This window comes from Epinephelus lanceolatus, chromosome 22, assembly GCF_041903045.1.
Source record: "Epinephelus lanceolatus isolate andai-2023 chromosome 22, ASM4190304v1, whole genome shotgun sequence".
Lineage (NCBI taxonomy): Eukaryota > Metazoa > Chordata > Actinopteri > Perciformes > Serranidae > Epinephelus > Epinephelus lanceolatus.
The window spans coordinates 36999601-37017521 of record NC_135755.1 but is presented as its reverse complement, the minus strand read 5'-3'; the positions used below and the strand labels follow the sequence as shown (position 1 = coordinate 37017521).

At 39.7% G+C, this 17921-nt stretch overlaps 1 protein-coding gene across 4 annotated transcripts in view; it reads left to right on the top strand.

Moving 5' to 3' along the window:
- pde5ab (phosphodiesterase 5A, cGMP-specific, b) overlaps positions 1–7301 on the top strand; it is a 317570-nt gene extending 310269 nt beyond the window's left edge. For all 4 annotated transcript variants that reach the window (XM_078163748.1, XM_078163749.1, XM_033652071.2 and 1 more), the window contains exons 21-22: positions 2348–2431; positions 2631–7301. In XM_078163748.1, the coding sequence (XP_078019874.1) occupies positions 2348–2431; positions 2631–2750 (204 nt within the window). In that variant the 3' untranslated portion in view covers positions 2751–7301. The remainder of the gene's footprint in view (positions 1–2347; positions 2432–2630) is intronic.
- Positions 7302–17921: the final 10620 nt, after the last annotated feature.

Below are 17921 nucleotides of genomic sequence, written 5' to 3'. Positions count from 1 at the left end.
TGAATGGATGTAAGAAAGAGTTGGATTGAGGCGTACTGCTTTTGATAGCCAGCAGGGGAAAGCTGGAAAGAGCTGTGGTTCCAGAAGCAGTCTTTGTTGCGTCCTTGTTCCGAAGGTTCTGATCCAAGGAGGCTGGTTGCTCAGGGTCTGTGCAGAGTTAGATGCTTGGTTGCTAACTCAACTTGGTTTTCCTTGCTGCTGGAAAGTTAGCTGCAGTCCTTGTGTTTGCATACTAATTTCTCTGGTTTCCAGGGTTTGCTCCTGCCATGAGCAAGGGCACGTCGTGGTCCAGGAGAAAGAGAGTCTGAGAGAAATTGCTCTCCCTTTAGTGGTTCGGGGGCAAGGGTCTCTGAGGTGGTCAGAGCCCAGGAGGAAAAAGAGCACCTCTGGGCTGCTCAAGGGCACAACAGGAAAGAGAAAGACTGTGTGAAAGGAGCAGAACTTCTACAGTTGCCTATTGACATGACAGAGTCACATGACACCATAAAAGTACCGTCCAATCCAGTTTCAGACTTGTGCCTCACTGAGGTGTGAGGTGGAGCATCCTGTGGGGATGGGTGTCAAATAACTGTCCTCTGTTGAAGAACAAAGAACATGAGGTCTCTTACCATTTCAAATGGCAAGAGGAGAAGCTTTCACATGTCCAGTTTAGATTTTAACAAATGACAAATCATCTGTGGTCCAGTGAATCCCAACATAATTATAGTTTTCAATAAAACCGTGACAAATCTCGTGAGTGTTTGTAATCGGTTACTCAGCCAAAATTGAGACTTTTCCAATCTCCCTAATCTTTACTTTTCAAGTCATCATGCAAACAATCAGGGTATTATTTTTGATCCTAAATTACATAATGAATCATATCTTTCTTTTTTTCCTAAACCCAACCACCATCACCCCTAGTGGGGACCTTTTCTCTATCTCTTTTTTTTCTTCTTCTCTTTTTTTTCCTTACACACAATACAAACAAACAGCATCACTCTATCATAACACAAACAGAAACAAACCAACAGACAAAAAATAATAATAAATAAATTAACAGTATAGGTCTTTGTTTCTGTAGCATCACCCAGCATCACAGAGAAGAGGGTCAGCTCCAGGTGTAAATTCATTTTTGAGCACATTTTTTGAAACTCACCCCAAAATGTGGATACAATGTGACAGTACTAAAAAAGATGGACTGTTGATTCAGATGCTGTTCCACAAAACCGGCATTCGTCTGATTCCCTAATACCCCATATGTTTAGCATTTTTCTAGTTGTGGGAAAATTATAAATTATTTTCAATTGAAAATATCTTGTAAATGAGTCAACAGTTGTTTTATATATCAAACCAAAAACCCATTTCCATGGTATAGGGCAGTCTAAAGTATCCTCCCATTTTTGATAAGTATTGTAAGGAATACTTCCTAAGGACCGGTATGTTAAGTAAAAATTATAAATGTTTCGATTTATCTTCCTGTTTTGCAGCCATTTGTGATTTTTTTTTATAGCTGGCTGACAGACTGACAGTTTATAATTTCCATCCCACTTTTTTCTTTTCAAGAGCATTCTAAGAGCAGAAAGAGTTGATTAAAGGATTGGAGGGAACAAATACTACCATACGTATCAGTGAATTGGTTGTAACTCATAAGATTTCCTTCTTCATTAACAAGATCATTTATGAACAAAACACCCTGTTCAAAAAGACTCTTCAAAAAACTGCTTTCCCTTCAATCACAATATTGGAATTAAGCCATATAATCTGCTGCAAAACACTGGCCTCTCATTTCACAGACCGGGCGAGGCTGAGGCGCAGCGCACCTGCACTTCGCCAACTGGGTGTGGCCAGGCAGATTTTGCAAGTTTGGCACACCGTGTGCGCTGGTGCAGCTACTCCTCTTTCCCACCTCCGTCCCTCCTACCTGCACAAGTCGGAAAGAGGGAGGAGAGAAGGCGTGGAGTGGGTTTTACACACATCACACCAATCAAATGAGCCCCTCTCCTCGCCCTTAAATGCGCCGCGCAAAGGCGTAATGAGAGTTTACTCAATTCGCCATGGCAGAAGAGAGCAGCAGCGTCAGATGGCCAAACTTCTCCCAGGAGGAAACTGATGTTTTGGTCCGGGAGGTCCAAGCTCGCAGTGTCCGAATATACGGAAATGCGAGCAGACCTCCACGGGCTGATGATGCAAAGGTAGCCTGGGAGGAGGTCACCACAATCGTAAATCAATGTTGTGTTTCTCTCGTGCGTTTCCAAGCAAGAAACTGAAGAAAGTGGAAAATGCTGTCATTTGCAAACATTTGAATGCAATCATTTTTGCATTCTTTTAATTTGGTTAACATGTCATTCTTTCCATCTTTTCACTTTAGGACCTGATGAATCGTGACAAAAGAGATAAGATTCCCAGCATGCAGGTGTCCTTCATTGATGCCATCTGCACTCAGTTATATGAGGTAATTTTAAAATTAAACTTGTAATGATGGTTGTCTTTGAAAATCACTGTCCCAGCTGAATAGCTGGAAAAGGCATTTTGCCAATGCCAGTGGTGGACATCCATCGTATTATTTTCCACTTGCTGGAAAGATGAATGAATGTTGTATTTATTCACTGAATCTTTCCTTGTTAAATATGTTGCCTTTGTCACTGTCACAGACTTTGGCAGGCATGTCAGAGTATTGCTCCCCATTGTTGGAAGGATGTCAGAAGAACCGGCAGCATTGGAGGCGTTTGGCAGAGGAGTGTGAGAAGGGGCTGGTCAACGGCTTGGTGTGATCCCAACACCAGTTTGGTTTTCAACCAACACAGATTTCCAGGGTTAGCCCTGTACAACCCAGTCTCTCAAAATTTCATGAAATTAGCATATCTAAAAGGACAAATAAGATGCTTTGTGCTTGGAAGGTGCCCAAAAATATAATTTTCCCAAGATTATATAGTGAAAAAAACATTAGATTTGGTTTGACAGTGAAAGGGCGGATACACTGGCCTTTAAATTTAGCAACCATAAAGCAGGTTTGGGTCAAGAGTTTTTTCTAAAACATTAAAAAATATTCCAGTTTATTGCAACTTTGGTCTCATTTTGGTAGGTTGGTCCATCCTTTCTTTCTGCAATGATAAGATTGTACTCACTAAGTTCATAACTCAGATCTGGGAATCACTAAAGAAGACTAAGAGCCTTGCTAGCAGTCAGGCTTTACTTAGAGACAGCTAAGTCTCTAAGTTGAATTGCTTACATATGCATGGTAGCAGGTTAACAAGAACAGCGTTAGCATGCTGATGTTTGGAGCAGTGATACTGCCAGGGTCCTACAGGAATTTTCAGTGGGTCCACAAAAAATAGAGAATGGTTTGTTTTCACTATTTAATTCACTATAGAAGAGAGCCTAGTGTGAGTAAGAGTCACAAGAGTGACTGTAGTTGATAACTAAATTCTAATCAGAATCATGTCTAATAACTAAAATCTTCTTAGATCGTCTGTGAAGTGAAACTTATCACAAAGGTCTGTGACCTAATGTGTATCAGTTTAGGGGTCCTTGAAAAAAGGTTGAGAACCACAGGTTTATGGTACTGTATAATGTTTCCCATGTTCTTAGTTGGAATGTCATTTGCTTTGCAAGAATTTTCATTACCCAAAGTATCAATTCAGGAATGGGATCACCAAGGTCATTACAATGAGTCCTCTGGGAACTAGGACCCAACCAACAATTGTGTGTGGGGCCCAAATGGGTCGTAAATAAACAGAAAAATGGGTCCTATATGGGATTGTCCACAGGTTCCGTATTGGCCCTATGTCAGTTGCCCACATGGGTGGGTTTACCCAAGTGATAAGATGCCCACTTTGGGACCATATCCACTTCGTACCAAGGTAGCCCTAACATAACCTATGTGGGGCCCACTTGATTCAGCCCAACCATGTGGGCAACTGGCATGGGGCCATTATGGAAACCATGGACAATTCCATATAGGGCCCATTTTTAGCCCATTTACTATTCACATGAGCCTGACATACAAATGTTGGCTGGGGAAGGACTGTACAAGTTTGATGGCGATCCATCAAGTAGATGTTGAGATATGCCAGTCAGGACCAAAGGTTAGACCAACTAACAGAGCCATGCTGCTAGCATGGCTAAAAAGATCATCAAAAGTGGTGCAGTTAGTTTACATTACATTACAAAAAATGAAAACACCTTTGCAATTCCTTCATTCAATACCATCATTGCATAGTCTAGTCCTGTAACTCTAGAGGCTAACAACAGGAATGACAGACCGAAGTGCGCCCTCCTCTCACTCGCCTGATGTAATGGTTGTTAACAAGTTTAACAATAGAGACGAGCTGTTTCACTGTCGGTGTTAGTTTGTTGGGATGTTTAGCAGCTCAGTGTTGGATGTTAGCCACTGCTGCTGTGTTAGCTCGTGCCAACCAGGAAGACTTTGAACTTTGTGTTGCTGAGTGGGCAACAGCTCAGAAGACGACGGCAACAGAGAGTTTGTTAGGACTGTTTAACGGCCCGGTGTTGGATGTTAACTGCTGCTGCGTTAGCTTGTGCTTACTGGGCAGACTTTGAACCGACCATTCGCTGAGAAGAGTGACTCCAAAAACACAGCGACAGAAAGTATGCTTATTTGGTGGGGAGTTGGGACAGTGTGGGATCAGATCCCCAGCACATAAAGGACCAAATAGAAGTATCATTTGAAGTTTTGATACTACTTGGTACTGGGTTATTTAGGTCGTACCACTGCCCAGCCCTAATGCAGTACAGTTTAATCGCTCCCTATCACATCTCAGTTTGCATTTCATTGTGACATTCCTGTACTTTTCACCCACATATTCAGGTGCTTCCACATCATAAAGGCTGTTTCTGCCATCTTACCAGCTGAACCTCACATGTGCACTTCACAACTGCAGGATTGGATACCTTCCACTAGAACACAGCTAACCACAGAGACGTTGTAGTATAAGCATAGATTTTAATAATGTGTAGATACTGGATGGCAAAATGGCATCAACTCATTCCAGTGGAGTTGTTTGTCTGGAGCATATGCCAAAAAAACGTGAATATGCGCAGTAGTGTTATTCGCTGGCTCCTCCCACAAGTTCCTGTGCAGCTCATCATTGTGATGACATCACAGGCTTTTTTTCTCAGCTTGAGGAAAGTTTTACAAATATTAAACCTCCATGGATCAGAAATTCGTAACAGAAAGAGTTATAATTGACCTTGTTTGCAGTTTGAGGTGTCTTGTCAACGGTTTTACAGACATCTCTTTGACAATGGTGGTCTACGGAGAAAATGCCTTTTTGGGCGCAGGGCATTTTTCACTGCAGTACCGTGAGTGGCCACCAGGAAAAAGTTGCTGCAAGGCTGAGCAGCATTCCTGTGGGCCTGAGTAGAAGTAGTAGCTACTTTGCAACACTTTACCCCTGACATCATTATTATCATCATTTCTCTTTGCACTGTGATCACTTAAGTAAAGTGGATTTATAAAATCTGGCTAAATTGGCTCGTCTAACAGCTCATTTCTTGCCCTGCTGGACTGCGTTGGAGCAATGTAACTATGTTCCCAGATCTCAGCAATAACTTCAGTGAGTACAAATCATAACAGTTAAAACGTTTGCCTAAATCTAGTTATCATATCTTCTACCATAAACACGTTCATTAAAAAAATCATTGTTTGCTAACTCCCATGACAAACAGGTGATAATGATGTGTGTGTTCATAACCCATATTTCCGAGGTCATGCTCATTTCACCAAGCTTTGTGAGACTTGTCCTCCTGTCATCACCATTCTTTCATGGCTGTCTTTCACCAGAGAAAATAACAGAGTCAGCACTAAGCTATATTTATTACAATAGTCATTTTTTGTTTTTGCACAGAGTGGCTTTCATCTTGAAGTCTCACTTACATTATCTCTCACAGGTAGTAACATTTAGGGGAACACTGAATGATGAGACATAGATCCCTGGGGATCAGCACCAGTACAGTGGTAAACAGATACTGTACTTATAATATGTTTTACATAATGTCACAATTATCTGATACATTCATACAAGGAGGGTTAGGGCCAAAGAAAAAAAAAGTCTTAGATTTAGAGAATAGAGTCGCAAATCTACAAGAATAAATTCATATATCTAGAGAAAAAATAGTCACAGATTAAAACTATTAAGTCAGGTAACATGATATAAAAAGCAACAAAGTGTGTACAAACAGTGGTAAGGGTGACAGTAATATATATTTTAGCAGTACCAAAGTAATATAACACGTTGCCAACAAGATTTCAGGTGATATTATTACATTTACAATGTAATGTAATGCATTACCACCCAAAAACTGTTTATTTTTGTGATCATTTTTCATTTATCCAGTGTGATTACAAGCTTAGTCTTGTAACATTTAAACTTCATTCTCATAGATTTACGACCTTATTCTCGTAGATTCACTACTTTATTCTTGTAGATGTACAACTTTGTTCTTGTAATATTATGACTTTATTCTTGTAGATTTGCTACTTTATTCTCATAACATTATGACTTTATTCTCATAGATTTACGACTTTGTTCTCATGGATTTATGACTTTATTCTCATAATATTCTGACTATATTCTTGTAGATTCATTGCTTTATTTTAGTGATATTATGACTTTATTCTTGTAGATTTACAACTTTATTCTTATGATATTACGACTTAACTCTCGTAGATTTACTACTTTATTTTCGTAGTATTATGACTTTATTCCAACAGATTTCTGACTTTACTGTAGATTTCTGACTTTATTCTCTTAATATTATGGTTTTATTCTCGTAGATGTATGACTTTATTCTCAAAATCTAAGATTTTTTTTCAACATCGAGCTAATTGTCCTTTGTAGTGATAAGCTTGTTAAATGTCTTCATTCACAGCACACACAGCACACACACACTACAAGGGTTTGAGTCTTTTGTAACATTTTTTTTTCCACTCATTGTCTTAACTATTGTATATTTATTTTTGTTTTATATATTTATTAGATTTTCTATATTGTAAGGTCATCCTTTTGTCAAGAGCACACAATTCTCTATATAGGAAATGTAGTTTTCATACCTATACATATATATATTTCATATCCTATCTCTGCTTTTTTGAAGGAGCTTTCTTAGGAACGAATCTTTTAGATGACATTTGTACTGTAATGTGTTGTTTGAAATTTAGATTTTATTTTCTTCTTTTCAAAATGTAAGAGAGCCAAAGACTAGGCCTGCGATTTCAATGGGAAATGGGTCTAACTTTTTTCACTGCCTTGTTGTGATAAAATATGACCAATTCACAATTAAAAACTGTTTGTATTTGTTCACATCTTTCTGCACCCTTTGATATTTTCCCACTATAAGTGGCTGTTTTTAATGTCCCACTTTTTATAAACTGAATGATTGAGAAATGTCTCTTGCATTTCAGCCAACAAAAAAGAAATAACTGAACCTTTCTGAAAACCACAGGGGTGTATAAAGCAGTTCCCCCAGCATTTTGCATGCTTTTTTCAAGATTGTTGTGGCCTAAATTGCCTGATTTCACAGCAGCTTTTCTTAAAAATTGGGATGAAAGTTGCAATTTTTTTAAGTATATTTGTTGCAATAAAAGTGTGGGAGACAGTGAAAAGTGCAAAAAAAAATTGCTTTTTTTTTTTTTTTTAGCTTGATGACAACTTAACTATTTTCTTCAACACACACGCATTTACACAAGCACACACACCAAGGTGGGAAATTAGCACCAGCCAAATGCTGATTTAACATGAAGTTGCTGGTAGATTTAAAACCCAAAATAATTTACTATTGAATGAATTGATTTTGAATGTCTGTCTGTGGCTGGTAGATGTTCACATTTTAAAAGGTTAATTTCCCATCCTGGCACACATGTATTCACACACACACACACACACACACACACACAGCTTGTCACATTAACAGGCTAGCACACCTCTCTTACTTTGCAATTAAAGTAAACTAACGTTACCAACGCATATTTAATCTAACTTACCGTCATTCATTCAGCGCTTGCAACAGATTTGGATGCAATAGCGTCTGTCACGATGATTTGTCTGGTCTGTGGTCCACTAGTTTGAATATGTTTCGCAGCATAAAAGTGTTTGTCAATCAATGATATACGTTTTGTGTTCCACCACAATATTGCACGGGGTGCAAAACAGTTTTCCTCCACTTTCGTGAAGAACATCAGGGAATTGTTTTGCACGGTCTTTAGCAGTAATTTTTGTTGGTAAATGTGAGACATTAGAATCACACATGCCTGCATCTTCAAACCATAAACAAGGAAGTTAATGTAGTGACGTCTATTACATTTGCGTGGGGGACTGTTATTATTGGTGGAAGTCATGGGACGCTGGTTATCGGACAAAATTGCATGGTCCTGCAGAATTGGTTGGTTGGAGAAGTAGAGATTGGTTGAATTTGTGTTACTTGTTGCGATCACATGCGGCACAGTGGTGTAGTGGTTAGCACTGTCACCTCACAGCAAGAGGGTTCCTGGGTCGAACCCAGGAGGGAGCCCTTCTGTGCAGAGTTTGCATGTTCTCCCCGTGTCAGCGTGGGTTTTCTCCAGGTACTCCGGCTTCCTCCTACAGTCCAAAAACATGCAGGTTGGGGATAGGTTAATTGGTGACTCTAAATTGGCTGTAGGTGTGAATGTGAGTGTGAATGGTTGTCTGTCTCTATGTGTTAGTCCTGGAATAGCCTGTACAGGGTGTACCCTGCCTCTCGCCCAATGTCAGCTGGGGTAGGTTTTGCGCAATATTTTGTTCTGTTATTACCAGTGATGGGCAAACTACTTGGAAAATGTAGCAAGCTAAACTCTACATTAAAATAAAGTTTTACTACACTGAAGCTATCCCAGAGGAATGTAGCAAGCTAAGGTACGAGAACATCGCAAAAGTTGCTTGCTACTTGCAAAGTTACTTTTATTCTTTTCTTTGTTAAATCAGCATTTTCTGAGTGATCAGAAAAACTGTCACCCAAACAAATACTTTGAAGACTTTGTGACATTTGAACATGTCCGCCCAATAACATGACATCATCAGTCAGCCTGTTGCTCTCTCTCTTTCTCTCTCCTCTTTCTATTTAATGCATTTCTCTGTCTTGGCCTCTTTCAGTAGGCTATCTGTCTATGTCATTAATTCAAAAACAGAATTCCAAAATATATTTTTCAGTCAATAAAACCATAGTAAATAAAAGACAGTAATGCAAACAATAAAAAGGATCTTTAAGGGTTAAAAAAAACATCCAGTCACATGGAGCAGAAACCACTACAGCACTGCTGTCCAGCAGTTAAAACTTTGATGTATGATAATATCAGCATGCCATCGATATCAGCTGATATTGGCCTTAAAGTGAATTATCAGAATCAGCCAACATGCTTTTTTTCTTATTTTGCACAATGAATAAATATTACATACACTGAAAAGCATTCTGTGTCATGTCATTATGCATGCATAATATGATATTAATTCTGAAGGGACTTGATGATCACTTAAATTAGGTGGGAAAAAAAGTGAAAATATCGATATCAGTATCACCCAAATAAGTTGTTATATAATCAGTATATCATGGTAAATGGACCTGCATTTGTATAGTGCCTTTCTAGTCATCCGACCACTCAAAGCGCTTTTTACACTACGATACACATTCACCAATGCATACACTGGTGGCCGGCTACCATACAAGGTGCCACCTGCTACTCAGTTTTTAACACACTCACACACCGATGGAAGCATCATCGGGAGCAATTTGGGGTTCAGTATCTTGCTCAAGGATACTTCAACATGCTGACTGGAGGAGCCGGGGATCGAACCGCTGATCTCCCGATTGGTGGACAACCCGCTCTACCTCTGAGCCACAGCCGCCCCGAAATCAGATATCAGATATCTGCCAAAAAAAAATCCGATATTGTGCATCCCTCGATATTTTTTTTACATTTTTTGTTGCAGCCTTATGCAGTGCTAAAATCATTTAAATTCATTTTCCTCATCAATCTACACTCAATACTGCAACAGCATTATTGAACCCGTGGAGACTGCATGTCATATGCTCTCCTCTGCCCTGCTGCTTAAATTAACAAATACTCTTTAAAGGACAACTTCGGTATTTTTCAACCTGGGCTCTATTTCCCCATGAGTGCGTATGATTCATGGGTACCACTCGTTCTAAAATTGGTTCAGTATTGAGCCGCGAAACAAGCTAAAACGGTAATGGGGGCAAATGCATCCCGTATAAAAGTGCTTTTTTTTTCGCCACTGACTGGTTCAGATCACCAGTGCTATCTCTGTAAATAGCATATTGTAGCAGCCCTGGGGCAGTGGTGACTGTGAATGAGTGGAGTCAGCTGTCAGTCAGTGTTGGAGCAGAGAGGCGGAGGGCGTCCCCGCTCGGTCTTGTAAATGAGTATGTGTGTGTGAAGTGTGTGTTTTTTTGCCACTGACCAGTTCAGATCGCCAGTCCTATCTTTGTAGGCTAAATAGCATACTAACTTAGCCTTTCCCTTACCTCTGGGCTGTGTGATGTCACGAGCTTTGCTCCACTGTGTCTGTAGCTCTCTCTACTCGTGGGACAGCCATTTTCTTGAGGAAGAGGTGTTTCGGGATTGGATGTCTTCTCTTCTTCGGCTGGCAGTAGTCATCTTGGGAGAAGGGAGCACTGCAGACCCGATGGTCTGCAAGGCGCAGTGTCTGGAGAAGAGTGTTAGCATCCATTTGTAGCACAACTAGCCACGACTTCAGCATCTCGCCATCCGACAAAGGCAGCCTATGAAAGCTGTAACTTACGGGGTGTTGCGCGACATCCTGTTGTTGCGTTTGGGAAAAAGGCCCGTTTATTTAAGCACTCCAAAAACTCCGGTAACACTCCAGGGGGTAGCACGTAAAAGACTCCGTCCTCTGACTCTTCTAGCATAACACACACTTCACACACACACATACTCATTTACATTACCAAGCGGGGATGCCATCCGCCTCTCTGCTCCAAGACTGACTGACAACTGACTCCACTCATTCACAGTCACCACTGCCCCAGGGCCGCTACAATATGCTATCTACAGAGACAACACTGGCGATCTGAACCGGTCAGTGGCGAAAAAAAGCACTTTTATACGGGACGCATTTGCCCCCATTACCGTTTTAGCTCGTTTCGTGGCTCAATACTGAACCAATTTTAGAACGAGTTGTACCTATGAATCATACGCACAAATACACATGGGGAAATAGAGCCCAGGTTGAAAAATACCGAAGTTGTCCTTTAATACTCATCAAATACTGATCAAATACTCATTTGTGTAAGTTAAACATAGTTATACAAGTTTTGTGGAGAGAGCTATGGTTGCAGTTCACAAAGAGGGATTTTGCACAGATTTTTGAAATCAAGGCCTACTCCTCTGTGTTGGAAACTCAAGCCACTGACAGAGGTGCATCTGAGTTTTCTCCACAAGATCAATCAATCAATCAATCAATCAATTTTATTTATAAAGCCCAATGTCACAAATAACAGTTTGCCTCACAGGGCTTTACAGCATACGACATCCCTCTGTCCTTAGGACCCTCACAGCGGATAAGGAAAAACACCCCAAAAAAACCCTTTAACAGGGAAAAAAAAAGATGCCACCCAAAGCTCAGAAATATCCAGATGATGAGTTGGTGACTATGTCTACTCTTCAGGCCATGATGGAGCAACAAAAGGACTTTTACAGAGAGCTGCTGGAGCAGCAAAGTAAGAACTTTAAATCTGTGTTGAAATGATCTCAGATGGTGTGCATAAGAGAGTGGACAGTGCAATTAAAGAGATACATGAACTCAAGACTAGTTTGCTCATGGAAAACTGGAGAGTCAGGACAATGTGTTACGTGAGAAAAAACCTGAAACAACTGGAGGAAGATCTGGCAAAATCTGTCGAGTTCCTTGATGGGATTGAGAGAAAAATGGATTATTTGGAAAATCAATCACGGAGGAACAATATAATTATTGACGGTGTCCCTGAGGATAAAGGTGAAAATTGGGAAAAGTCAGAAATTAAAGTGAAAGAGATACTGGGAAAGAAATTGGGCTTGAATGTAAATGATATTGAAATAGAACGGGCCCATTGAGTCGGGAAGTTGGATGAAAGCAGGCCGAGACAGATCATAGTCAAACTCCTGCGTTACAAGGACAAACAGATGATACAATCACAGGCAAAGAAACTCAAAGGAACACAGATTTACATCAATGAAGACTACTCCAACCTAATCAAGAAGAAAAGGAAGGAGTTGATGCCTGAGCTGCGGGCTGCATGGGAAAGGGGTGATTCTGCAGTGCTGACGTACGACAAGCTGATCATCAAACCCAGAAAAAGTTCCTGAACTATGTACATCTGACTTCTGACTTTCTCATCCTAAATAATGACATCGGGACCTTTAAAGCTTCCAAATAAAGGCTTGGTAATTGCACATGTAATCATTTGTAGCATAAGGAATAAGATACATGACTTAAATGATTTGGTGCTTGTTAATTCAATTAGTATATTGGCAGTATCAGAGACTCATTTTGATTCATCTATTCAGAATTCAGAGTTACTGGGTAATGGTTTCTCATTTTTCAGGAGGGATAGAAATATACATGGTGGGGGGGTTGCAATTTTTGTACAAAACCACCTTCCTGTTAAATTATGTTCTGATTTCATGCTGAATGATGTAGAAGCATTGTGGATTCAGGTACATCTACCCCACCTGAAACCTGTATGTAGCCTACAGTGTACCCAATTTTGAACTGAAATGACTGTATGTAATTCCTTTTTTCAGTCTTTCTTCTTTATTTTCTTTTTTTTCTGTCTAAATTTCATATAAACATACGCTTTGTATTTTATAATGTAAATTGATGAAATTGTATGTTTTATATGTAATGTAGTGTAATATATTGTATGTAAGGTGTGGACCCCAGGAAGACTAGCTGATTGCCAAGGCATTCAGCTAGTCTGCATTATGTCTGCAAACTGCAAACTGCATTATGAAAAAAATGGCATCAGGATTTTGGATTTTTTTTTTTTTTGCAAATTTTTAAGAAGCATAAAATGAAATTTTACATTGACACAGTTACTGAAAGATGGTTTGATCCCCGGCCCCTACAGTCAGTGTGTCGAAGTATCCTTGGGCAAGATACTGAACCCCAAATTGCTGTTACTAAGTAGCAGGTGGCACCATATATGGTAGCCTCAGCCACCAGTATGTGACTGTGTGTGTGAATGGGTGAATGTGACATGTAGTGTAAAAGTGCTGTGAGTAGTCGGAAGACAAGAACAGCGCTAGTCCATTTATTTAGTACCTTTGCTATGACACTTGAAAATTATCTCAGGTGCCCAACAGTGGTCAATTCAATTGATTGGACCTGACTTGAAAAGGCACACACCTGTCTATAAACAGTGTCACAGAACAGACCAAAAGTCATGGGGGTGGAAGGTGCTGCCTGCAGAGCCGAGAGACATAATGACTGTGTCGAGACACAGATCTGGGGAAGGGTACAAGAAAGAACAAGTGCTGCATTTAAGGTCAGCTCAGTGGCCTCCATAATTCTTCAATGGAAAAAGTTTGAAACAACCAGGACTTTTGTTAGAGCTGGCCACCCAACTTTTTTAATCGGTGTAGACTACACATTTTTACAATTGAAGAATGTAAGAATCACTTTAGACATACAACAATGATACATAAAAAATAAAATGTTAAACAAATAACTGTTATTCATTTTTATATATATTTTTTTTGTAAAAAAATAAATAAATAAATAAAAATAAGCCACAAGGACCCACTGGAAAGGGGCTTAAGAGCCACATGCAGCTCCGGAGCCACAGGTTGCCTTCCCCTGGTGTAAGAGTTCAAGAAGAAATGGGACTAACTGATAGTAAGCATTATCAGTAATAGTGGATTGCAAATCCACCGCATGTTATGTATTATGATTTACAGGTAGAGACAGGATAAAAAGGAGACATCTTGCACAGTAATGGTTGGGAGCTTATTACTGTAGGATCGCTGTCACACATTTTTTAATGGAGATAATGAACTGACATACACAGAGTTGGACACAAGCACTGCAGTTTTAACAGCTTTTTAATCAGATTAACTACCCACACTGATGTGCATACTTGTTACCATAGATACCAGATGCATAAATAGGATACATACATTATATAAATAAATTCCAAGATCATGGACATGTTTATCGATCAGCAAATGGATTTTGAAATCACACTCAAATCACATATTTGCTATCATAAAATCCTGTGGTTGGTTCATTTTGTTTCACACCACAAACAAACCGTACCAGAGCCTGTTTGAAAGCGAATGGAGACCCACCCTTTTAGGTGATCTCGATTTGGTTGTTTAGACCGCACCAAGATTTGATTTGCATCTTTCATACCAGCCCAAACAAATCGTTACTAACAAGGCAAACTAAACTGAGTTCATTTTAACTGCACCAAACAGATTAGGTGTGAAAGCACCCAAAAGCCCTGTTTCCACCAAACACTTTCAGTATAGTACCTTTGGAACCAAAAGTTACCCTTCAGACATGGTACCGAGACCCTAGGTACGTTTAGCGTTTCCACCTCAAACTGCAAAGTGCTCTTAAATGTGGGCGGGGTTGTTGTGACTCACTACTCTGTCCATCACTCGCTGTATTTCCTCATCACTGGTGACACAGAGGGAAGTTTGCACCTTATTTATTGTACACAGAACATGGTTGCACACCGACATTTTCAGAGTCTACAGTGAGAGTCTCTCCATGGGACATTCAAAACAGCAGGTCTGTGCATTTGCATTGCAGGGTTTAGTGTTGCCGTAGTCCACAGGAACCTAGGTAAGCAATTTTTTTTCTCCAAGTGAGGATTAGAATATATGTTGGTCATATAATTCAGTTGAAATTCATCTATATTTTTAAATGCTTGAAGATCCACTCATTACTAAAAGTGTGTCATCCAAGAGAGACAATAAAAACTAATGGAATGGTCAAAGTTGTCATATTGAAATTTAAGGTGTGCTTATGGATTCACATCAACTCATGCGTTGAGTAACATTATAAATAAAACGTTCTACCTTAAAAGTTGCCTGCAGTCAGCCTAGTTAATTTACTTATTTTTTTCTCAACCTACAGCTGCAGCAGGAGGCAGCAAAACATCCTTTCATATCATAGTTAAAGTTATAGTTTACTAATGTATGTGAAACTTGCCACGGTATGAACAGTGGTTATATACACTTCAAAACCAGCAATAACTCAGCCCTGAGCAGAGAGACAGTCCACTATTGACCAATCAACAGACTGCAGTGTTTCTAGCTCCACCTTTTAGTACCACATCAGTGTACTAGGTACCCCAACAGGGGGGATGACCAAAAATGGGTACGATAAGGAGTAGTTCCATTGGTACCATCCACACATTTTCACATTGGAAAGAAAAAAAAATGTGTACTGAACTGAACTGAACCATACCGGACTGCTTGGTGGAAACAGGGCTTATGTGTCATGTCAGGAGCAAACCAGGTACCAATCATCACCTGCCCAATACCATCCAAACAGTGAAGCACAGTGATGGCAGCATGGTGATGTGGTAGCAGGGACTGGTCAGGGTTAAGGGGAAAGCTGAATGAAGCAAAGTTTAGAGATATCCTTAATGAAAAGCTAGGCAGTCTCCATCCAGCCTGACAGAGCTTGAGAAGACCTGTAGAGAAGGACGGCAGAAAATCTCCGAATGCAGGTGTGCAAAGCTTGTTGCATCATACCCAAGAAGAAGGCCGTAATTGCTGCAGTACTTCAACAAAATACTGAGTTAAGGGTCAGAATACTCATGTCAAGTTGATATTTCAGGTTTTTATGCCTCTGTGCCAGCAATAGCAGTAGCTAGAGGCATTACGTTTTGGGGTTGTCCATCCGTCCAACATCTGTCCCATCCTTGTGAACACAATATCTCAAGAATGCCTCAAGGGAATTTCTTCAAATTTGGCACAAAGGTTGACTTGGACTTGTGGATGAACTGATTGAATTTTGGTGGTCAAGGGTCAAGGTAGCAGTGACCTTGCATCCATCTTATTCTCGTGAACACAATATCACAACAACAGCTTGAGGGAATTTATTAAAATTTGGCAAACATTCACTTGTACTCAGCAATTTTGGTGGTCAAAGGTCAAGTCCATGTGACCTAATCTGTCTTATTCTTGTGAACATGATATCTCAAGAATTTCTTGTGGGAACCTCTTCAAATTTGGCACAAATATTCCTGATTTTAAATATTCAAGATTTTGGTGGTCACTGTGACCTTATGTCTCATTTTTGTGAATTAATGCAATATCTCAAGAACGCCAAGAGGGAACTTCTTTATATTTGGCACAAATGTTCACTTGGACTCAACAATGAACTGATTTGATTAGGTTAGCATCTCTCATTGTCGTGAATACAACATTTCAAGAACAATTTTGTGGTCGAAGGTCAAAGGTCAAGGTCAGTGTGACCTCACAAATTGTCATAACTCAAGAATTCATGTGGGAATTATGACAAAACTTCACACAAATGTCTAATAGGATAAAATGAGTGAGTGATGACATTTGATTTCCAAAAGGTCAAAGGTCAACTTTACTATGACATCATATTGTTCTGCAAAAACACTTTTTTTTGGCCATTATTCAACATCATATCTCAGAAAGATAAGGGAAGACATTTGGTCAGATATTGAATTGGTGACACTAATCTTGGAACTGTACTGATTGTAAAGATCTTCTGTGCTGTCAGGGAGAAGATGTGTGTGAAGCATCAATGTTTTCACAGACATAGATGGGAACTGTAAGAGAAACTTGACTGGTGCATGGAGGCATACAACCGTGGGGTGATAATTCTAGTTGTTGTTTTTTTTAATAAATTTGCAAAGAATTCTAAAATCCTGTTTCTGTTTTCAGAACTGCTCTGAATACATCTTCAAACTAGAACTGGGTGGAAACAGTACCATGTCCAAGTTTCACTACCAATACTGGCAATCCTAATCACATAGATTCTTGTCAGCATATTTGTTTTCTACAAAATCCATACGGTGAGCTAAAAAAAAAAAATGAAACAAAGCTTATTAGCTGTATGTGTCTGCCCTCTAATCTCACTTTGGAATAAGCTGTGTTATTAACTTAACTACAGTTAAACAGCAACATTTCATATTATAGGAGCTGAAAAGTTTCATTATAAACATGGGGTCAAGTGTCTGCCCAGGCTGTTATACAATGTAAAGTGCATAACAGTTTAGTATTAGTAGGCCCCTGGCCCAGTTTAGTATTAGTAGGTGCATTTTATTAACAGCAACAAACAGGCTCGACAGCCCTGTTGTAACAAAAGCACTTTTATACAGACATACACATTCAGAAGGCTTGTTTGTATCAGTGGCTATGTTTTCTACCTTGAGTAAGTGTCCAGGAGTCTCATTTATTAACATCGCATACGCATAAAAGGAGGTTTGAGATGGGAAATGACGACGCAGATGATCAGATGGAGGCCTGATTGTAGAAATTGTCAAATATTTTTTTGCCGCATGCCATTTTTGGCTTCTGGCCATATGTACATTTTTAGTATGGATCCTACGCATTGTTTTAGAAATGAGACCCCAGGACTGTAATACATGTGCCTGTTGCCTAACACCTGTGCTCCTTTAAAAATGAAATATCTGTTATTTACTTACTGCCTCAGTCTCTTGGTTGTTTCAGAGAATTTCTGTTTTTTGAAATCTGCTTTGTTGCATGTACATGGGAGGGCATTACATCAGGTTATTTTAGATAAGATACTTGTGGGTGTCAGCTGCAGGTGAGACAATGCAATATGCTGATACAGTACTATTATAACATCTGCAGTTGTCAACACTACTGAACACTGTGAGCCAAGTAAATGGTATGTCCCATTAAAGAAAAATGCTTGTGAATGCTATAACTTACA